Source organism: Tympanuchus pallidicinctus, unplaced genomic scaffold (genome assembly GCF_026119805.1).
Source record: "Tympanuchus pallidicinctus isolate F22 unplaced genomic scaffold, pur_lepc_1.0 scaffold13, whole genome shotgun sequence".
Lineage (NCBI taxonomy): Eukaryota > Metazoa > Chordata > Aves > Galliformes > Phasianidae > Tympanuchus > Tympanuchus pallidicinctus.
The window spans coordinates 17,017,844-17,039,926 of NW_026294648.1; the positions used below are offsets into that span (position 1 = coordinate 17,017,844).

The 22,083-nt window shown below is 45.7% G+C and overlaps 1 protein-coding gene across 3 annotated transcripts; it reads left to right on the forward strand.

Moving 5' to 3' along the window:
• The first annotated feature begins 339 nt into the window (after window positions 1–339).
• Window positions 340–16,306, forward strand: CENPI (centromere protein I). Of its 3 annotated transcripts, none has more exons than XM_052673300.1 (21): window positions 340–393; window positions 1,704–2,019; window positions 2,647–2,784; window positions 3,690–3,808; window positions 4,315–4,422; window positions 5,530–5,578; window positions 5,890–5,936; window positions 6,631–6,720; window positions 7,447–7,575; window positions 7,812–7,976; window positions 8,241–8,361; window positions 8,552–8,640; window positions 8,917–9,034; window positions 9,132–9,196; window positions 9,649–9,746; window positions 10,106–10,241; window positions 10,851–10,975; window positions 12,054–12,102; window positions 12,814–13,047; window positions 14,444–14,485; window positions 15,107–16,306. In XM_052673300.1, the coding sequence occupies exons 2-21, from the start codon at window positions 1,821–1,823 to the stop codon at window positions 15,236–15,238; spliced, it is 2,253 nt and encodes a 750-aa protein (XP_052529260.1). In that variant the 5' UTR covers window positions 340–393; window positions 1,704–1,820; the 3' UTR covers window positions 15,239–16,306. The 3 variants fall into 3 exon arrangements, with proteins under 3 accessions (XP_052529260.1, XP_052529261.1, XP_052529259.1); XM_052673301.1 differs by lacking the exon at window positions 340–393 and adding an exon at window positions 554–665; XM_052673299.1 differs by lacking the exon at window positions 340–393 and adding an exon at window positions 690–710.
• The last annotated feature ends 5,777 nt before the right edge of the window (window positions 16,307–22,083 follow it).

The window sequence follows — 22,083 nt, forward strand, 5'->3', positions numbered from 1 at the left end:
TCCATCACTAACCCCAGCGCCAGCCTGTTTTTGGAATCCCATTTTTGCTTGTTGGTGGTGATAAGCGGGCAGGAACTCATTTATCCCTTTGATAACATATTCTGTTTATACCGTGACTTGTAATTCTCTGGGCCGACTGCATTTTTTAAACCTGTTAATGCGTTTCGAAACGCAACGCCCATCGCCACGCATCGACAGAGCACAGCGACTGCGCATGCTCAGAACGGCCGGGAGCGCCGTCGCCGCTTTGCGCACGCGCATACCGAGTAAGACGCGTTCACTGAGGCGCTGCGCAGTGCGCGGTGCGCATGCGCACATCCTTTAAATGACGGCCCGCAGCGCGCATGCGTGTCGTGTGGCGCGGAAGTTTGAACTGCGGGCGGTTGGAGTGAGGTAATGGTGGGTGGGTGACGGGCTGGGAAGTCAACGCCGGGGCCGTGGCTGCTGGGGGAGCCCGGGAGCGCTGTGGGAGCTCGACGAGAGCCTGTTGGGGAAAGGGTGTGTGTGCTCGGCTGAGGGGGTTTCTCCTGACAGGAGATCTTGCTGCTTCCGAGCAGTGCGTTGAGCTCTGTGGGCACGGCCTGCCGCTGCGCTCCTCCTGCAGCAGCTGTCAGCTGTGGGCACGAGTGCCCCGAGTCTGTTCGGCGGCTGTCACGGTGCTTCAGGTGGGACCTGCGAGGGGACCTGATCGTGGGGTGCTGCAGCCAGAAGTGAGTGACAAACCTGAGGGAAGATGGGGGCTCTATCAGCTCCAGAGCTGAATCACAGAATGGCCTGGGTTGCAGAGGACCACAATGCTCCTCCAGTTCCAACCCCCTGCTGTGTGCAGGTCACCAACCAGCAGCCCAGGCTGCCCAGAGCCACATCCAGCCTGGCCTTGAATGCCTGCAGGGATGGGGCATCCACAGCCTCCTTGGGCAACCTGTGCCAGTGCCTCCCCACCCTGTGTGAAAAACTTCCTCCCTGAAGAGGGTGTATGAACTGCAAGCCATCCTGCTTTCTTGTGGCTGGGAAACAAAACCAATTGCTCCGGCAGTTCAGGGGTATGCATGTACATATGCACTGTGCCTAAGCCAGGAGCTTGTAGCAGTGTTCTGTGTCTTCTGGGTAAAGGGCTGATCTTGATGGAGAGCAGGGAACACTGCTTTTCACTGCTGTATTTTAGCCAGAGCTTGGCAGTGTTGCAGTGCTGGTAGCTTTTAAGCTTCGCTTGGGCCCTTATTGTTTATTCTTTTTAAACCCTACCTGTTAAACAGAAGCAGACTGCAACATCCTAATTCCTGTAGAACAGGAAGAAGGCTGTTAGGATTCTTTAAAATCTGGACACCAGCTTTCAGGAAGCTGCTGTCTGTTGGCTGACTGTGTTGCCGTGTGCAGTAATAAGGCTGTTCACAGTTTTCTTATCCATTTAATTTATGCACTGGATTGCCTTTCTTTTTGTGTTGTGTTTGCTGTCTGGTTCTGTTGGTTTTGGATCAAAACATGATCATCAAAAGAGCTTTATTTAAAGAACATTAGTGTTAGGTCTCGTGGATTTTTATCATCCCTTTCTTAATTTTAAGAAAGTTTCTCAATTCAGAACACCTTTCTGCATGAATCATTCAATGACAGCTATAAATGATTCGCTGTGAGAACTGCTCTTACCTTATCCAGTATCTCTATAAAATGTTTGTCAGGAAAACACCTGCTTTCTTTTCTTGCAGGAAACTTGCTCTTCAACTCTTGGAGGTTGGTCTGTTTGCTTCCCCCTTTTCTGGAAGGACTGGAACCCACGTGACAAACAAGTGGAATTCTCCCATCTCAACTGAAAGGCTGAAAAGATGCAACGAAGGCAGAGTTCTAAGCACTCCAAGCAACCTCTGCAAGTTCACCACAGCAATCAGACTGATCTCTCTGCTTGGAGAAAAGGAGGGACAGTTGATACTGAAGAAAGTGTCCGGAATCATCAATCTCTGAGTGATCAGAAAAATGACAACGAGCAAGACTCCCTTGAGCAAGCTCTGAGCTACTTTGAGAAAAGTAAGAGAGCAGATTTAAGATTGGCTGCAGAGACTTGTAAAGATTAATGTCTAATGTCCCTTATTCTAACATCTGAGCTTTATAGTAGCTTGCCTTGTTAGTGTATTTAAAGGTTTTTTCTTTTGCTTGCTATAGGAAGCTTGTTTAGCTTGGAAAAGAGAAGGCTCTGGGGAGACCTCATTGTGGCCTTCCAATACTTGAAGGGAGCATATGAACAGGAGGGGGAACGGCTGTTTGTGAAGGTGGATGGTGATGGGACAAGGGGAATGGTTTTAAAGTGAGACAGGGGAGGTTTAGGTTGGATATGAGGAGGAAGTTTTTCACACAGGGTGGTGAGGCACTGGCACAGGTTGCCCAAGGAGGCTGTGGATGCCCCATCCCTGCAGGCATTCAAGGCCAGGCTGGATGTGGCTCTGGGCAGCCTGGGCTGCTGGTTGGTGACCTGCACACAGCAGGGGGTTGGAACTGGAGCAGCACTGTGGTCCTTTTCAACCCAGGCCATTCTAGGATTCTATGAAGAGCCCAACAAGGAGGACTACCTATAGGAGCAATTCAGAGAAGTTTAAAACACTTCAATTTAACTTCAGAAGTTGTTTCATTGTTTGTCTTTTTTTTTTTTTTTCCTAGTTCAAGATCGAGTTTCACTGAAAAAGAGTGCAGTTCTGCAGAAACATTTGTCTACTGTGGAAAGCATTGCCCTGAAAAGAGGTTTACCCCCTGAAGGATTTGATGTATTGCTAGATGTGGCACTCAGTGGCAAACTTGGTAATATGTTTATGTACTGCAGGCATGTCTTCAGTGCATGTCTGCCTCCCCTCTGAACCTGCTGGAGGTGGTACATCTATAGAGGCTGTAGGGTTTGGCATAAAAATAATCTTCCTTGCACACTCCAGAGTGAATTCTGAGTTCAGATGCCATGTGGTATGGAACATCCCTTTAGCCCCTTTGGGTCACCTCTCCTGGTTCTGTCCTCACCCTGCTTCTTGTGCACTGCCAGCTTTGCTGATGGGAGAAACTGAAACATTTTTGAGATAGTGTAAGCACTGCTCAGCAGCAACTAAAACATCAGTGTGTATCATCATAGTTTTTCCTCTTGAATCCACAGCATGGCACTGTAGCAGCCACCACGAGGAAAATTAACTTTATCCCAAGCAAAACCAGGACACTTTCATAACTGTGTTAATGAAACTCACTAAAATTAGAGCATTTGTACTGCCAATCAATTCAGCGTGTCATTGTGCTGCTCTCCTGGTGGTGGCCATCACTTGTATTTCTAAATTAATGTCGTATTAAATAAAAAGGATGACCTTTCCCTTTCTCACATCCAAGAGGAGCATGCAGGATTCTTTCCTTATTATGCAAGTAATTTTGTTCTTTTATTGATTCACATTGCTTGGCTTATCTCTAAGGCTGTAATTTGCTGATGTTTGGCTGGCACTCATATACTCTTCTGGTGAAGGAATTGGTCATTAATATTACCAGAAATGTGCTACTCTTCTTTGTCTTGCAAAGAGTCTCTTGGTGATGCAGACAGTCCCTAATGGATTCTTGTGCACTGTTATAAGCAAAGAAGCTCTGAATAATTTTGCCTGGGGTGATCTTAACCTTAAAACCATATCAAAGAACCTGGTAGGTGGGCAGCATCTGATCTTCAGTGGTTTGTTTTGCAGCTGATACAGTGAACACTCGTTTACTGAAGAGCCTGATCCCAGCCTCAGCAATACCAGAAAGTTCTGTTGTTTCCTCTGTGTCTTGGCTCTGTGTCAGCAAATGCTCAAGCAACATCCAGGTAACTTTGTGCATGTTTGTTATGTTTCTGCACAGGATTGATGAGGACAGGTTATGTGCAGGAAACAGAAATGCTGTGGTTTTAATGTCCAAAGTTATTGCATAAACTGCTGCCATTTAGACTGATGGAGCGGCCTGTACCTGAAATGGCAGTGGGAGCTGAGGGACACTTTGGAGTTGAGTGGGAACTTGCACAGTTTCCACTTGTCTTGTATCTCTGGTGTGGAAACCTCTAAGGACAGTCCTTCTGGCCTTCATGTAGGCTGAAAGTTTGCATTGTTTTCTAGAGATCAGCACATCCATTACTGATGGTTTTTCTGTTGCATATGGCAGCAGATGTTCTGGCTGGCTTTCTTCCACAGCAGGAGTAGTGCTGGTTGTTTACCTGAAGCTGTCTGGTTGTCTTTGAACGTGCTGTAATGATTGTTCCTCTTAAGCTGGCTACTGCCTTGTCTGTCCTGGTTTTGCCTGTTAACTTAATGTAAGATGGCTGTTTTCTGTCTGCAGCTGCTCTTCCTAAGATGGCTGATCACGATGTTTGACTTCATTGATCACAAGGAACAAGTTCATGCCCTCTATGGCATCTTCTTTTCCTTCCTGAATAATGAGAAGTTGGTAAGGAGAACTGAATACACAAAAGCTAACAAAATAAGTCTGAATTAGTAGTCTGCGTATTAATGACAGACAGGAATACCTATAAACTAGAGATTATTTTTGGTGGAACTTATTTTCCTTTTCTCCTTTTGGATTCAAAGATTGCTGGGTACTTCAGAATCAGAAACAGGGAAGCTCTAAGTTGTTTCAGTTTGAATAATGCAGTCTGGTTGTTGCAATGATTTCAAGAATTGATAATCTCATACACAGACAGAGCTACAGTGTATGCTGCAGTGCCTGGAACAGCTTTTATAGGACATCAGATAAAGTCTTTTACTCCTGAGAAGGAAAAGCTGACTTGTAGGGCAAAAAAAAGCACAACAACCTGCTGGAGAAATGTTGATTGAATGATGAGAAACTCAAAATGCTGTTCTTTGTTGGTTTGCAGCATAGCTTAAATAAGAAGAGGTACTGAGGAGCTTTGTGCTGTAAGGTGTCTGTACAATCTGGGTGCTGGCATGCTGAAATAGCTAGATTCAATTCAGGTGATACTGGAATCGTGTTAGCCATGAAATTGGGAACTCATCCTGTTCAGAACACTTTGGGGTTAAGACTCAAAGTTCTGCTTATGCTGTCAGCCAAACATTCAGTTGTTTAACATCAGTTGTAACCTTTTCAGGAAACTGGATTTAAGTTAAATTTTCAAGTACAGCTGAGCCAAACTTAGACCATTGCAGGCTCTGTTGCAGTTAGCATTAATGTGTCATTTTCACCTAAGGGTAACTTTTTGCTTTGGAAACTTTCACTGCTAGTCTCTGAGATGCATAAATGGTTCTCAAAACCAGGGCAGGAGGTCACTGAGTGGTCTGACTGCCATGGGAACTGCAAGTAATGGACGTATGTTATCTAAACAAAGTTGCTACATGTGATGTGTGGGAATGAGGTGCTTCCTATGGGAAGTGAGGCAACCTGCCCCTCAGTGGGGACGCAGTGCTAACTTGAGGCAGCAGATGGAAAGAAGCACTGTTAACTTGTGAAGCCCGTTTTTGGAAGGGGTGTCGCCTTCAGTGCATCCTGGTTAGTGGCTTGCATCAGTAAGACAGGTTCATTGCTGCCTTTTCTTTGCAGTGTCCCTACATCTGCCACGTGCTCTACCTGCTGACCAGGCAAGAAAACGGTGAGATCCTCATTTGTGTGAGATGAAATACCATTTTGTTTCTCATTCTGTGTGCTGGTGCTGCCATGTCTTCTGATGGAGCTCGTACAATGGCCAGGCACTGCAGTCAAGGAGGCCTGAGCTACAGTTCTGTCTGATTTGTATCATACTTGATGAAGCAGAAACCTGCCTCTTAGCCCAGAAATAATACTGGCTGTTCCTGCTTTCTTTGCCATACCAATAGAAGTTGTATCTCATTTTCACTTAAATGCTGAATAAAAGTGGTATTTGTTTTTTTTATTAATTTCTAATGTTCCCAATTGTTTTTCCAGTCAAGCCTTTTCGGGTCAGGCGACTCCTTGATCTCCAATCAAAAATGGCAAGTTCATTTCAAATCTTGTAGAGGCTGAAACTGTGCTGAATGGGGCAGCTTCTGAGTGTCCTTATGGAGCAGAGAGAAGAGGCGAGCAGCTTAAGATGGGGTTGGGCTTGGAACAGTAGGCTGGCATCCAAGCTTCTCCACCTGCATGTGCATCCTGAGTTCTCACATTGTGGTTTTTCTTTTGCTGTGAGCACGTGCAGTGATGTACAGAACTCTGCATTATAGAGATGTGTTAGAGCAACTTAGTTTCACTTATCTGTTACCTTCTTTAATTTCCTGTTCCAAGCTTTATTAAAAATTAGTGGGGAAATATAAGGCTGTGTAGTACCTGCTGCCTCTTTGTAAGAAACTAAAATTGCTTTAGAGGTAATTGCAGTTGCTAGAGAAGTGTAAGTGGTGCTGTGTGGTTACAGTAACACTTGGAGCATTTAATCTGCAGAGAGCTGTATTTTTTAATAGTTTTTATGTTAAATTTCTTATTAGAGCTGTGACAGTAGGAAGTCCTTTCTCCTGATCCCTCCCTACAGTATTTCACTGACAGTTTCACTCTATTCATTTTATACCTCTGGTTGCTTACTGATGTGTCCCTGTGGAAGCTTTCAGTAATGAGAGTTTTTCTGCTTTGTAAATACAATATTTGATATCTATGTTAAAAGCATATCATATCTTTTTCCTCCTGCTCTCTTCACAGGGTATGCAACCTCATCTGCAGGCTCTGCTATCGCTTTATAAGCTTTTCTGTCCTGAGCTGATATCCATAAGCCTTCCTCAGAAGATGAAGGTGAGGAGTCAGATTAAATCTATCTGGAACTGGTACTTATGACAGTAATTTGATGAGCTTTCTGCTTGTGCTGTAGCATGATGTAGTGGTGAAGATTAATTCTGTTTCCTGGGTGTTCCTGCAGTAGTTTGGGACTTGATCGGAGTTAAATGTGAGTGAAGTGACAAAAACAAGTTTTGTGCAGAGAGGATGTTGGACCTAATTCATTCAATTTCATTTTGGCCTGATATCTAAGAGCTCAGTTACTCACTGAGCTGTTTGGTTTGACTGAATTCAAGAAGTCTTCCCCATAACTTGTACAAGCATTCCTTTGCCATAGCTTTATTGCAGTGTGTACTTGAGATTTACTCTACGAACAGATGATTGATCTTAATAAGAACTATAAATATTGGAATTCCCTTTTATATATATATATATATAGTTATATATATATATATATATATATATATATAGTTATATATATATATAACTATAAATATTGGAATGACAAAGGGGGTGTTTCAGAGGAACGTGAAAGTGGAACCACTGAAATACAGCTGAAAGGTGGTGAATCCAAAGAGTGAGAGTTACTTGCTGTCAAATCCCAGCCTGTTGGTCTGTCAGGTAGAGATGAGTGCATATACATCACTATGCTGTCTGCTGGAATAGAACCTCTCTATTGCTTTGTCTCTCTGTTGCTTTGTTGTAATTTGGCTTCTTGCATACGTGTCTGATTTTTGTTTCCAGGCTTATTTCAAGAACGCAGACAGCCCATGGAAAGCAGCAATCAGCGCTGTAAGGCGAAGAAACCAGGCCAATTCCACTGTGCCCCAACCACTGCTGTTAGGCATAGCTCAACCTCTCTCACGGAAAAGAGTAGGTTTTCCTCCTCAGGAAGCTGCCAAATGGCTGTTTTGATGACGAGTAATGGCAAACAGTGGGAGCTGGGTTAGACTTCAGAGCTCTGCAGGGTGGGATAGCTATATGGAAGTGCAGCGTACTGCTGGAATGGAAGCCTGGGTGCAAATTCTTTTCTCATCACAGGATCTTTGTGAACAGTGGGCACAAGTGCCCAGCTGAGTCACTGCTGTTTGTTTGTTTCTTTCCTACAGAAGTGGAATACCCAGTTGATTGTACCTGCAAGCAGTGCCAGCACACAGAATTCAGCAGTGGGTGGGAAAAGGAGCGGCGTTGATTCATTCGGTGCTAACAGATCTTTTCCAGTGGAGCAGCTGCGGACCTTTCCCCAGCTCCTGCAAAATATCCACCGCCTGGAGGTGAGTGGCAGGAAGCTCTCAAGCTCTGTGCTGGGAAAACAAAAGACTTTGGTCTGTGGCCTCACAGATATCTGGTGCGTGGGCAACCTAATTCAGAAAGAGCATCTAGTCTTGAGGCTGGTGAGCAGGAGGCCTGGAGGGTGATCTTCCTACCAGTGAAGGATTGGACAGCTCTGATGGCACGAGAGCCTGTGGCAATTTACAAATATGAACACAAAAGAACTATTTTGGCTTTGTTTATTTACCTTGCCCCTGTTTTTGCAGTTTCCTTCCCAGATGGGCTCGGTGCTAACGAACCCATTACTGCTTCACTACATGAACTGCAGCAAAGATGCCTCTGTTTATCTGAGGCTCTACTATTGGATGGGACAGACTCTTCAGCAAGGTAGGAACTCAGTATAAGCTCTCATAGTGGGGTGGTTAAGGTTGTCTGAAGCTTTTTACCATTGATCATAGTACTTTACCATTTGGATGTGTAGTGCTGAAGCAAATGCTGCAGAAGAGTTAAATTTTATTTCTGGCTTTGCTTTTTCTGGCTGCGCTCTTGTTCAAATGCATTCCTCTCCCCTCTTCAGAGTGCACCTGGTGTGTAGTTGATAATAACCAACATGAAGAATTCAAAGGCTTCCTGGAAACCGCCTACAAGGCAGAATGTTTCTTACAAGTGAGTGCCTGCTATGTGGAAAACAAGGGTTTCATGAAGTTCTTTAAAGTGCATTTGGGACTGATGTGCTTCCTGGAGTTTAAGTGAGAAATGGCAGTGTCTGAAGTCACCCAAAGACGACTTAAAAATACACTTTTCCAGTATTCTGTGGTAACTGATTTCTGCAGGAATGGTAACTTGAGCGTCCTGGAGAACTGCATGAAGCAGGTCCAAGCCTCTTCCTTCTCCAGGGTGATCTGGAGATAAATTTCTGAATGCTCACCTTCTGCTTTCTAGGAGGGATTTCTTTCCTGTGAGGAGTTCCTATACAGGAGTCTTCCTCTCTGGGATGGCGTTTCCTGCCGATCACAAATCCTCCAGCTTGTCAGTTGGATCCCCCTCAGTACCTTCTGTGGTACGTGTTGCAGATCTTTTGCACGAGCTTGGACAGTGTCTGATCCCAGGGGAACAATTTAAGCACAGATAGCATGCTGCTTTCTTCTTAATTCCAGAAACGAAGTCACAACTCTGCGATCCCCTGGCACAGCTCTTCTTCACATCATCCCTTTACTTCAAGGTAACTTGAGTGAGTGGCTATTTGCTTCTAGTTGGTACTGCATCTGTATTTGTGTAAGGTGTAACAGTCTGAAGGGCTGTACAGGGAGAAGTCTGTGCCCAAGCACAGGTAAAATATTCTTATGATGTAACTTCTCTGGGAATTTGAGTGTCTTTTAAGGGATCTTTTTTTTTTTGCCTGGAGCAAGTGGAGGCACTGGATTTAGAAAAACTGTCTGATAGCATGAAGGGCAGTAGTGGTTTCTTATTGCAGTTCTAACAGAACTTGAAACTCTCATTCTCCAGCAAAAACTACATAATGTATACCTTCAGTTTGAAGGGAGAGCACAGATTCTCTTCTCTTTGAGAAACTCTTGGTACATTTCCTTGTATGCTTTAATTCTCAGGGCATCCTGCTCAGTGTTTTTCACTTCTCTAACTTTGCAACAATCTGTCTTTTTTTAAATCCTGCAGTGCAGCGTTCTGGAGAGCCTGAAAGAGCTGCTGCAGAACTGGTTGAACTGGCACGTGGTGCAGCTGGATTCAGAGCCTGATTCCCAACTCAGTTCTTTGTAAGCTTGTCTGAAGCGTATCTTGATATGCCTGTTACCTAATGCTGAGATCAGGTGGCACTGCTGTAATGCTTCTGCTATACTGCAGGCTACCTTGTGGGTCCTGGTTTTTACTTCTGATTGAAAAATATTTTTATTGGCACTGAAAGCTGATATGTCCAGAAACTCAGGATTCTTGTAACACTGACAGCTGGGTCATGTTTGTAATCGTGTGGGTAACAATCTATTACTGGATAGAGTTAAAAAAAAGTATAATACCAAATAACTGGGGGGGCAGGGCAGAAAAACAACTTAGCTTTGTATGTTTCTACCTTCTGTGAAGAGGTATGTGTGGTAATATTCCCTGTGTACTGCTGCAGGAATACCACCCTTTCTGGGCTAGTGAATGGGGTGGCTGAACTCATCAACTTCGTGGGACGGATTTCTGCTGCTGCACTGCACCTGGAGAAGAGTCATACCTTCTTGCTGTACTTCATCCTGGATTTCTATGAGACTGTATGTGTTCCCTCTGCTTTGCTCTTCAAAATGAGGCCTTTTTTTTTTTTTTCTGGCTGAAATATGAAGTCACCTTCCCAAATATGGTTTGCTCAACTGTGATTAATTGCCAGAATGTTCTTTAAATGTTCCATTATAGTTTTTCTCCCAGCACTGAACAGTGTTAAATCCACTCTCTAGCTTCCCTGCATCTTCTCTGTAGATGTTCACTGCCTGAACTCAGCCATGCTGTTATTGCTCTTGCAACCTGGATGCCATTGCAGAGAGCTGAGGGAGCAATGACAGGGCTGGGAACTTTCCTTGTAACTAAAATGTTCATTAAATGTGCAAAACAAACTGTTTTAGAGGGGTCTAAGCAAATGCTACCCAACAAGTAACCAAATACCACCATTATGGGATACTTCAGTGGTTGAAACAGAGATGGGAGCTGAGAGTGGATAAAAGCCTTGTACTAGAGGAAACAAATAGAAGGCTGGAGTGAGACAATTCCTCCTAGATCAAGTTGATGGAGCTGGCTAGAGTGCAGCACCGTGCTCTCTTTTGCTCCTGGATGTTTGAGGGTTTGTTAATGGCAGCAATAATCTGCTGAGATCTGCTGGTTTCCTGCAGGTGTGTGACATATATCTGAAGTACAAACTGCCGTTGCTGATAATGCCTCCTGCTGGAGTTTTCTACCCAGCATTGCTCAGCATGGATTCTGTCAACTTAAATCAGCTCTGCTACATCATGTACAGGTACTGCAAATGGTGGGGGCTGTAGGGTTTTCTCTTGGTGTCTTTTTTGAGTTTTTGAAAATGAAATTATCTGGGTCTATAAATCTGCAATTGAAATCTATGCTCTTTCTCCTTACGTGAGGCAAAGATGAAATGTTGTGTCCAGCTTTCATGGTAAAACATTTTACAGCTTTAACTTGCATTCTGTTCCCCGCTCTGTTATCCTAAATGGCAGCATTCTGACCTTTCCTAGTGTTATCACTAACATGTGAAGGAAGGAGTTTGGTATAATTCTGAGAGGATTTATGTTGCCTAGCAACAAAGAGCTTGCAATCATTAGCAGTTAAGCATTAAACTTCTTAGTCCTGTGCTCAGGCCAGCAGATTGGGGTTTTTCCTTGCAAATACTGTGCTGAGTAGGAAGCACTTCTGCCACCCTGAAAATGTGTGGCAAATTTGGGCCTGCCTCGTGCCTGCAGGTCTCACAGAAGCACTGCTTAGCTGTGCAGGATCCACTCCTACTGGTTTTGGCCCTGTTAATTCCAGTGGCTGCATCTGAGAAGAGGAGTAGCCGCCTGCTGACAGCTGGCGTAGGGCTCTCCATGTGGCTCTTTTCTCTGAGGAGTCTGCGGGGTAATTAACGTGACAGGATGCTCTCTGGGAAATGAGGGGAGCTCGTGCTCATTATATGGAACAACTGTCAAGTTGTGTTACTTCCAGTGACTTCCGTTTCTCTGCTCAGTGAATGAAAGTCTCTCATCTTAAAGATACACTGCATTTTTCTGCTCGTTTCAAGACTGTGCTGATTCTTGTGTTTGGGCTTTCTGAAAGCTCGTCTCTGGCAAGCTCAGCTGTGTGTTACTCATCCAAGACACGAACCTGATCAGATTCATCCTTACTCCCTCAGGGAAAACAGTCTATACCAAGTGATCAAGTCCCTTTGATTTTTATTTTCTTCCTTCTCTTTTGATCAGAAGAGGAAAACTTGGTGGTCTCTTGTATTAAGAAAACCTTCCTTCACTCTGTGTATTCCCCAGTGTTTTTCTCAGCACTGATAGATGTCAGTAGAACTTACCAACTCTCTTGTTATTTTGTTTTAGGTACAGAGCCAACTTGATAGCTGCAAAAGAGAACGAGCTGAGTAAAAAGGTATCTGTTGAGTTCTGGATGGACCTTGGTGAGGAACTGGGCTCAATAGGAGGAAGGCATTTTGATAGTGATCTTAAGGACTGCAGGGGATGTGCAGCTGCTCAAAGATTCTTGTTGTGCTTTGACCTGGTAGGCAGCTGAGCAGCCATTCATTCACTCACCCCAACCCTCCTAGTGGGACAGGGAGAGAACTGGGAGGGGGCAAGGAGTGGAATTTTACAGGAAAGATGATAGAAACTATTTGCAAAGACAGAAAAGGCACAGAAATAACAATAATGATTTTATGTATCTGCATATCTTCTGCACAGCCAGCTACTTTCCACTTGCTGAGTGACACCCAGCCAGTCTCTGAGCAGCACCAGGCTTCTTTCAATGCCACCTCTCCTCCCCCCCTCCAGCCAATTCACCCCATGTGTCAAATGATGGCCAACTCACATGATGTCATGTGGTGTGAAATATCCTTTCTGGCCAGTTTGGCTCAGCTGTCCTGGCTCTGTCCCATCCAGCTCCTGTACCTCCTTGGTAGGCACAACACAAGAAGCTGAAACATTCTTGGCTCCACACAGTATTGCTCAGCAGCAACTAAAAGATCAGTATGTTATTGACACTGTTCTGAAGCCAAGACGTAGCATCATGCCAGAAGAAAATCAGCTCTGTCCCAACTGAAACCAGGATGAGGTGTTTTTGACTGGTTTTTTTCTTGTCCCTTAGAAAACACAGCAATTCAAGTTCAGTAGCCAGACATATCAGGAGTATAACCAGTACATCACAGCCATGGTGGGTTGTCTGTGGACATCCAATGCGTTCCAGAAGGATAATCATCCTCAGGGCATTTGTCTGGATGATGAATTGCTGAAGAAAACTGCAGTGCAAGAATACAAAAACAGCTTCAATATTGTCTACCACCCAGCTCTGATGTGCTATGCTGTTGACTTCCTGCAGCAGGTAATGTTGTAGGTGAATGCCTTAGCCTTTGGCAGCACAGTAGTGCAGTGATCTTTTCTCTGAGGAAGTCCCTCAGTGTTGGCTGAGTAGAAACAGCTCGATGTTGATTTGTGCATTCAGCTGTGTCCTGAAAAATGGGTTAATAATGAAAAAATGAACTAATCAGTAACCTGCTTCACAGAATACAGTGCATGGCTTAAAATTCTAGACTCGCAGAAATGCACAGTTCAGTTGTTTGGGTACTCACAGCAGAACTTGTAGCTGTGCTTTCTGCCTTTGGCTTTGCCTTTTGAGAACGGCCTGAACAAATACATGTAGCTGCTTCCGAGTACAGGATGAATCATGATGTACTCTAACATCAGTGCAATTTCTGGTAGCTGAATCCCAAATGCCCTCACGCTCCTGCTGTTAACGAACAGTGGGGGGAGCAGCTTGCCAGAGTTGTGGCTGTTTGAGAGGTGCACGCTGCTCCCAGAGATGAGGCTTTGCAGGCCATCCAGGAGGTGCACAAAGCTGCTGTTTTGTTGCAAGGATTGCTGGCAGACTGCAAGCATGCTCCTGGAGTGAGACACAGCAACCCTTAGGTTAAATATGCACTGAGGAATACTGGTTAGGTAGACTAAAAATTGCCTTGCCTTACGTGCTTAGTGTCTTGAACCTGGGTACTTTGTTACTGCTGGCTTAAACCCGAGTTTCCCCTTTGCCAGATGATTTTTTTTTTTAATACAGGCTGATGAAACTATCTTTGGTCTTTCTCCTGCCACAGCAGAACTAGTATTTCTTTTTTTTTTTTTATCTAGGTCCTTTTTCCTTGCAGCTTTTGTAAGCTTTAAAAAAGCCCAACAACGTAATTCTGAAGAACTCTTCCATTCTCGCTGCAACGCCGAGACGAGAAGCAGCTTTTAGGGCAGAGCTCAGCTCTGCGGCGCTGCAGTTCTGAACGCCAGGGGGCGCTGCTCTGCAGCACGCTGTGAGAGAGCTGAGCTGGGTGCCGGTGCGGTGTCTGCCTGCCTTGTCTCATTGAGGGCAGTTATTTATCCACTGTTCATGGAAATCATAGAACCCCCGAGGTTGGAGAAGACCTCTAAGGTCACCCAGTGCGGCTGTTTTGCAGGGATGCCTTTTATGCTGTGAGGGTGAAGTTGCTAAAGGCACTGATGTGTGTCTCTGTGAGCCAGCAGTGCTGCAGCATGAGTGTCTTGCCTTGCCACTTGTGGGCTTGGCCAGGTGTAATGCTGCAAGCTCGTTCCGAAAGTTAATTTGGTATCTCTGACTTTGCATACCTAGAATTCCTGATTTATGAGGGGAGCAGGCAGTGGCCTGGCCGTGCTGGATGTTCTTTTGCTATACGTGCTTGACCCTGTTCTGATGCTGTTTCTTAATTTCTCTCCTTAAGGTCTGGCCAGATGATACCACCTTCAACTTCAATCTAATTAAGGTAAAATACCTGTTTTCACAAAAACAAGGGAACTTTTAGCAACTACTTAATAGAGAATACAGGGGAGTGGTGTGGGGGAAGGAGAAGCTGCTTCAGAAATGCTGTACTTCTGGTGTGCTTGAAGCAGTATTTCTGTTACCAATGAACCTACAGAATATGAAATTTGAGATGAATGTGTACCTCTGTACACACTGAGCAACTGTCATGGCAGTTTGTTTCCTTTCCTGTGTCATGGTGTGCTTCAAACCTGATCTGGGAGAATCACCCTGTTAGTGAAGGAAGACTTCAAAATCCATGTGAATTTGGTCTTTCACATCTTTGCTGTTGATCCTACAGATGTTGCTCTCTTAGAATTGGGGTTTATTAACATTATGAACATCTTGTGTATTAAATAAGATCATGATTTTTTTTTTTATGTTCAAGTTAAGAACATGAAATATGTAAGTGAAAAGTCCAGGCATCTGGGTACAGGGTGAGACCCTTGTACACCTGTTGAGTGTTTATGGGCCAAGATGGTTGTTGTCAAACTGTGGCAGGTTAAATTTGTGTGCTTCTTCAGATTGGCTTAAAAAAGCCAAAGCTGTGTCCTGCACAGCTGACTGCTCTGTTCTGCTTTTTCAGGGGAAGAAGTGGAACTGGTACCTGAGGTATCTCTATGGGCAAGGTTTAGAGGGCCTGAAGCTCTTCATTGAAAGCAGCATCAATCGTGTTTCCAAAGCCTCTCAAAGTAAACCAGAGGATGAGAAAGTGTGACTCTAGGACTTGTTGGAGCCTTTCTGTCATCTGGAATAAGGAAACAGACCATTAGCAGACTGTGTCAGTAATTCTTGTTTCCTCAGAGGAAAGAAACAGAGCAATTATGCTTGCCTGCATTTTTGTGCTGGCATCTGTGTTAGGAAAGCAGAAATAGAGAAGGAACATCTAGGCTGTTTTGGTTCACCAGCACTGAACCCCCTTATTTCCTGCTGACCTTCTTTAGCCTGAGGCTGCTGAGCTGCTGTGATCTGTAACATCCCTGGTTTTCATCCTCGCTTTTCTTTGTTGGAATATCTGAGGGGGGAGAACATTTTCCATCTCAAAGCTGCATTGAGAAGTGCTGCCTCATGTAGAAGGCGTGTTGATACGACCTTCCTCTTCCTTCCCTGACAACTTGCACAGTGCTCTGGACGGCTGATTTAATGCTGGACTGGAGGGCTGCGTGTTTCCCAGCTCCGTGCTGTGCCATGTACTTGCTGCCTCATAACAGGAGAGCCAGGCTGACCCTCCTGAACTTCACTTCTATGAGTCTTCCAGAAGAGACTGTGATACCTTTGCTTATAATGTAATGCAGTTGAAGAGCTCTGTGCACCACTGGTTTACTGGTGACCTTCAGCAGCTGAACAGCATTGCCACTGGCTCACCGTTTCCTACTGATAAGCTTTCCTTCTTGTGTTTCTAGTTATATAATGTATATTTAAATCTGTGTGTGTATAATGTATATTCTGTAAAAATACTTCAAAAAGGCCATTTTGAAGGATCTCTTCTTTAATAAAAAAAAAAAAAAAGCATCCTCTACTTTCTTTTAACACTAAGAATTCAGATGAAGCTGACCTGAGGTCTCCGATTATCTCACATTAATGTGGTTGTAAATGCTCAGAAGGTGAGTGCCAGTGACTTCAGTTGGGGAAGATGCCTGTGTTCTGAAAGGTGTCTGTAAATGTTTTTAAAGATGCTAGTAGCAAAATGCTGTGTGATCCACTGAACAGTGTGTAGTTATTCATCCTTGAGATCCATTTTCTCTTAACCTTTGTAGGTGTTTTATTCAGAAATAACAGAATTGTGTTAGGACTGGTGGTGCCACAATGCCTTCCTATTTTGTGCTGAGTCTTTGAACAAACTGTGTACAGTTGTGTTGTTCAGGTGCATGGGATGGACTCTTGTAGGTCATCTTTCACATCTGGACACTTTTCCTCTTCAGATGTGACTCTTTCCTCTGTGACCTCTCTGCTTACATGGAAGAATCCTGTGGGAGAATGGGCCCAGTAGAAAAGTGCTGCTCTCTTTATTTTTTCCAGCTCTTACTGGTGCATCATGGTGCATCTTGTGGACAACTTTCTATTACAAGCATATCCTCAAAAGTTTGGCTGCCCACAGCATCTGCTTGAGGACTGAAACAGAGGGAGTCAAGCTGCAAGTTTCCTCATAAGTTAGGAAAGAAATCAGTGATTTGTCTCTAGCGCCCTTCTCTGCCAGTCGTGCTTCTGCCTTGTGTGCTCTGGGGGACTATAACAACTATAACAGCAACTCCTGTTTCCTGATAGGAAGAATGAGGGCTGAGCAGTTCTTTCCATCCTCTTCACCTTTCTAACAGCTCGGTGAGTTGCTCCCAAAGCACCTGGTTCCCAGAACCCAAGCCCTTCACCTTTGAGGCACAGTGCCAGGCATTACGCAGCCAGATGTGGGTGGCTCAGGCTCAAATGAAGCTGAATGCCTTTTGTGGAGCCTCGTCTGCTTTGTGTTTGTATTAATCAAGGTTTGTAGGGAGATGAGCATTTGCACATCTTTCATAGCTTGCTATGAAGGAGTTAATGATTTCAACCTGTTTTCAGCTGGAATGAGGAAACTGATTCCTCTGTGTCCCTGCTTTCTATTCTCTTGCTGGCCTACTTCCCTCTGCTTGCATTTTGCATTCCTAATGCCATGAATAAATCAGGACCCAAGGATTTAGAAGGTGGTACAGCTGGAGCCACTCAGAAAATTGAACCTCTGAGGCTTGCACTGCAGCTCTAACAACTGCCAGCATGTGTGTTCTGAGCACTTTAATAACATGTAACTGGTACCACAAATAAAACTCACCTCTGTGCAGTTTTCAGTAACGTTTGTGTGCTGGTGCCTCTACCCCATGTCTCCTCACTTTGCTTCCTTTGCCTTTGAGTTGAAGCTGAGCTGGAAGCCCTCCAGGCAAAGCAGTCACCTCCTGATCACTGTGGTTTATCACCAATTTTTGCAGCCAGGAGAAGAGAATAAAGGAAACTGAGGACTGTGACCCTGCTGAGAGTTCATCTCCAACTGTGTTGAAGGTTCTGCAGAGAGCTCCTCTCCCTGGCTGTGGTCCTGGATCCTCTGATAGCTTGTTATTAATAATGCATGTTGACCTGCTTTTCTTTGTAGCTCTATGGCTCCTGGGGGAGAGTGTGTGAGGAGCTCTGTGGGTTCTTCAGGCAGAGGATGCTTCAGCCTGGGAGAACAACAGGTATTGGAAACAAGCTTGCTCTGGAGGATGAGTATCTTGAAAGAACCAAGTCTCCAAATACCAACTTCTAGGAAAGACGTCCCTCATCATGGCTCTGATCTTTAGAACAGCCATGATTTGTTCTGATCAAATGGTGTGTTTGGTTGAGGAGGTCGCTCAGGTGTGTGGGCAGGTGGCATTGGGCTCTGGAGCCCTGAGATCTGCACCCAGCTGTCAGAGCTGTGCCACAACTCCCAGCTTCCTGCCATGGCTGGGGCAGGCACTGAAGTACCTCAGCAGTGCTGGTGGTTTCAGTGAAATGCTGATTTGTGGATTTGTGATGCTGCCTTATTCCTGTTCTTGGTTTTGTGTTCTATGTGAGGAAAAGATTCCCGCAGCAAAGGTCTTTTCTCTTTTAAAGCCTTGGTAAATTTGCTGTCAGTTTGCTCACCTTCAGGGCTCACTGCAAACACATCAGCTGAGATGGTCCTCAAACAAAGCAGTGGGTACCTTCCACAGCCTCAAAATACGATTCTGCCCCTGACAGCATTAGAAATCTGGATGCTCAGATGGGATGCTGTTCTGCTGCTTAATGAATCGACCCCATCAGCACCTTTGGAGGTGTGGCTCAGAGCAGCCTTAGTGCTGTGTAGGAGGTGGGGAGCGAAGGTGCAGTTCTGTGGTGCAGTTCCTGAGCCCCAGGCACTGGGTTTGGACAAAGAGGTGAATATCTGATTGTCTAATGCATTTGGGCTCTTCCTTTAAGGAATACAGCATTGAGCTGCTTGCCTGTGTGTCTTACCTGTCAGCCCTGAATGCCTGCTCTCCAGGAATAGCTTTCTCCTTGCAGCTTCTTCCCAGCCCTCTTCACACATCCCGTGCCATCCCCGCTCCAGCTGCCTGCACATGGATCACTAAGCAGTTTCCTTTCTCTTAGGGCACCTCTGTTCTGTGTCGAAGTGAATTTCAGCAGCCCCTGCCTGATTGCCTTCCTGCCTCTGTGTGCAGAGCCCAGGGAGCAGGGAGGGATTGGAGAGCACGTCACAAATGTGGTGACAGCCTCTGAAGAACAACGACAAAAAGCCCCTGAAAGCGGCCTGTCTGCCTTTTCTCTGTCACGTTTTTGCTTTATCTAGCCCTATCTCCCTTCTGCTGCTTTTTTCCTCTCTCACATCCTTTTCCCCTGTTTGCTCGCTGCTCTGAACAGATTTCCTCCCTCCTCCTTTCTCATTCCCAGGCAGAGCTGTTCCAGTGCTGCTGCAGGAACAAACACAGAGGGGTCTGCTCTGCTCCATGCTGCCTGCCTGCACAGCTCCCCCCCTTCTCTCACCCCAGGTATCACGCTTTTAGAAACCCTCCTGCTGCTTTCCTAAATACTTCAGACAGCGTGGGATCCGTGCTTGGGAGATCTGGGTGTTTATGGATGCTCACAGAGGAGTCAGTTATTTACTTGACATCGTTTTCTTTATGCAGATGGAGGAACAGTAGGGATTGATGTCTGGGCAACCATTCTTACGTTTATCTCAAGCTGAACGTGGGGCTCCTGATTTGGGGTTTATTTCTTCTCATTGCAATAAGGCCCTTTGTGTTCCCTTTACCTCTCTGATGTCTGGGAATGGAGCAGCTCTGTCCCTTAGTGTGAGGTCCATCCCTTCTGGCTCTCTGAAGGTGGACACTGCGTGACCACTCCAATCAATGATCCCGCATCAAAAAAGCATTGCTGTCAGTTTGGTAGGGACTGCTGTGGTCCCTATTCCAGAATTCAGTCCCTTCTGTTGATTCAGGTAGGTGGAGACCCAGAGGATGGAGCTTCCATCTCAGCAAAGCACAGGGTTTGGTGGCACTTGGGAAGAAACAGCATTTCTTTAGGCTGTAAGATGTTTCCCCTGTTTGCAGGCTTTCACAGAACCATAGAATGGTTGGAGTTGGTGCCCAAATCTGCTCACACTGTTTCTCCATCTTTCTCATATCCTATGCTCGTCCTTTTTTCTGTGGGCAGAGAGATGGTGAGAGTGATTGCCTTGAATAGCTCAGCACCTGTTCTGCTGAAGATGGGGCTGTTAGGTCTGCGGTTACTGCTTAGGTTGCTTGGTGCTACCAGGCACTTTGTGTTATGGAAGGTTCCAACTCCAGAGCAATTTGGCCAAATTAATATTGATTTTGAATAAAGGATGAGCAGTAAAGATTTTGGGGTTGTACCAAACACAGCTCCCATTTCCAGCTTTAAAATGATTCAAACAAACAGCATTCATAGACCCCGTACAGCCATTGTCACATTTGCATTCATGGTGTCCTTTACTCCGTGTTCAGTCAGTGTGAGTGGTTCCAACTTCACCCAGGAGCATCGAACTCTGTTTCAATGATTTAAATTGATTTCTGCTCCACTCTTTAAGACTGAGGATTACTGGTGTAAATCAGAACTAATTGCACTTCTGGGTCACGTCTTATGAACCCCATCTGGATTTGGTCTGTCGTATGTCTGTGTTTCCTTCAGCATTGTGCATGTTGGGATGTCCCTGTGGGGCCAATGGGGATTGCTAGTTCTGTTACTGAGATGAACCTTTGCTGATTAGTAAAGCACGATCAACCAAGGCATGGAAAGACGTGTGTTGGTGGATGGTGGGTTCCTGGAGCTCCACAGGAGGCGATGTTGGCGTTATCTTCAGAACTGGAAGCACATCAAATCCAGCACTTCTTCTCACAGGCTTTCCCATACGCTTCACATGGTGGCAGCAATCACGTGAAGGGCCGTGTTTATGGCAGATCAGTGCGTGTCTCCCTGATTCCCTTTGAGTCCTGATTTGCCAGGCTGTTTGTCCTAATTATGTCCTCCCAGCACAAGGTACCGGGGCCCTGGGACGATGCTCCCAGCCGTGCAGGCAAGTCATCCACCAGAGATTCTGGTTTGTCTAAGAACTTAAGCAAAGCTGACACGAGAGATTATTTCCTGCCTGCGTCCTCCTGTTCCTAAACTGTGTGTTTTGCTGCATCCTAAATTATTGATCGTGCAGGGGCATGTACTGCAGAGTGCCTTATTTTTGCCATTCCTGCTGTCTGCTCGTGTCTGTGTGCTGATGTCCATCTCCTGTGCATGTGTAACTCGGCTTGATACGTCCTTGCTTTGTTTGTGCACGTTGTCATGTTCCTTACAGTGTTGGTGACAGATGCACTTTGATCTGCTCACATCCCTCTGTGCAGTGGTGGGATGGGGACCGCTGGGCAGCCCAGAGAAGGGCCTGGGTTGCAAAGGAGCACAATGCTCATCCAGTTCCAACCCCTTGCTATGTGCAGGGTTGCCAACCAGCAGACCAGGCTGCCCAGAGCCACATCCAACCTGGCCTTGAATGCTTCCAGTGATTAGGCAACCCTTGCAGTGCTTTTTCCCCCCTCGCTCTCCTCAGCTAACCTAGCAGTTATCTGTGTGTGAGCATGCATGAAAATAGCCCAGGAGAAAGACAGTCCTGGTCCGCCTCCCAGTCCACACCCAGGGCTTGGGTTTGTTGTTTGTTTTTTAACTTCAAATACAGCTTTTCAGGGCAGGTTTTGCTGCGCAGCTGTGGCTGTTGTGGAGGCAGATGCTATTGAGGCTTTGAAAGCAGGAGGCGTGCAGTGCCTACCTGTCCTCAGGTTGGTCCCTTCGTGTCCACCTCACAGCAGCATTACGGCATCAGTGTTGTTCTCAGGGTCCTCAAACCAACTGAAGCGTTACCTGAGCTTACATTCCCCAGGTTGAGATAACCCAGCAGTGACAGCATGGGATGGGGATCAGCTCTGCACAGCCAACTCATGGAGCTCGGCTTCTTTTCCCATAATGTGAAAATAACACCGCTGACAGAGTTCAAACGCCTTGCCTGGGAGGACCCAAAGATCCACAGACGATGTTATATGTGGACTGAGACCCAAATTCCAGCTCTGGTCCTACCCTCAGCTTCTACCTCTGCTCTCTGACACCACCCTCGTGTTTAAACACCTTTGGTTAAGGATTTCTTCAGGGCTCTTCCTTTGTCTTCTCTAAGAAGAAAAGGCAGTGTGACAGATATCAAGCTCCCCTCTCATTCTTACTTCTTACCTTAAGGACAGCCCATTTTAAAAAATAAACTCTAAACCTCACTGCAAACTGCAGGTCAGGACCAAGGTGACCATGCCTGGCAATTACCAGCACAGGAGCATGGCCATAAGTTATACACAATGAGAGCCCCATTGAGCAGTGGGATGCACACCTGAACCTGGCTGTTGTGCAGGGTGTCCAGAGGTCAGAGCACGGTGCCTTTTGTGTTGCTTGCCTTCCAGCCCCCTCCCTTTTTTCTCCCCCTCCCCCCCCTGCCACCCCCTTCTCTCTCCATGTGTATTTTGTCTCCTCCTCCTCCTGCGTGTGTCTGCCTTCGCA

Excerpts from the sequence above, each read along its gene's own strand:
- CENPI (XM_052673300.1), top strand. The coding sequence starts at position 1,821 with ATGCAACGAAGGCAGAGTTCTAAGCACTCCAAGCAACCTCTGCAAGTT. Across the intron at positions 5,579-5,889 it reads GCTGACCAGGCAAGAAAACG|TCAAGCCTTTTCGGGTCAGG; the intron begins GTGAGATCCTCA and ends TTGTTTTTCCAG. Across the intron at positions 7,576-7,811 it reads AACCTCTCTCACGGAAAAGA|AAGTGGAATACCCAGTTGAT; the intron begins GTAGGTTTTCCT and ends TCTTTCCTACAG.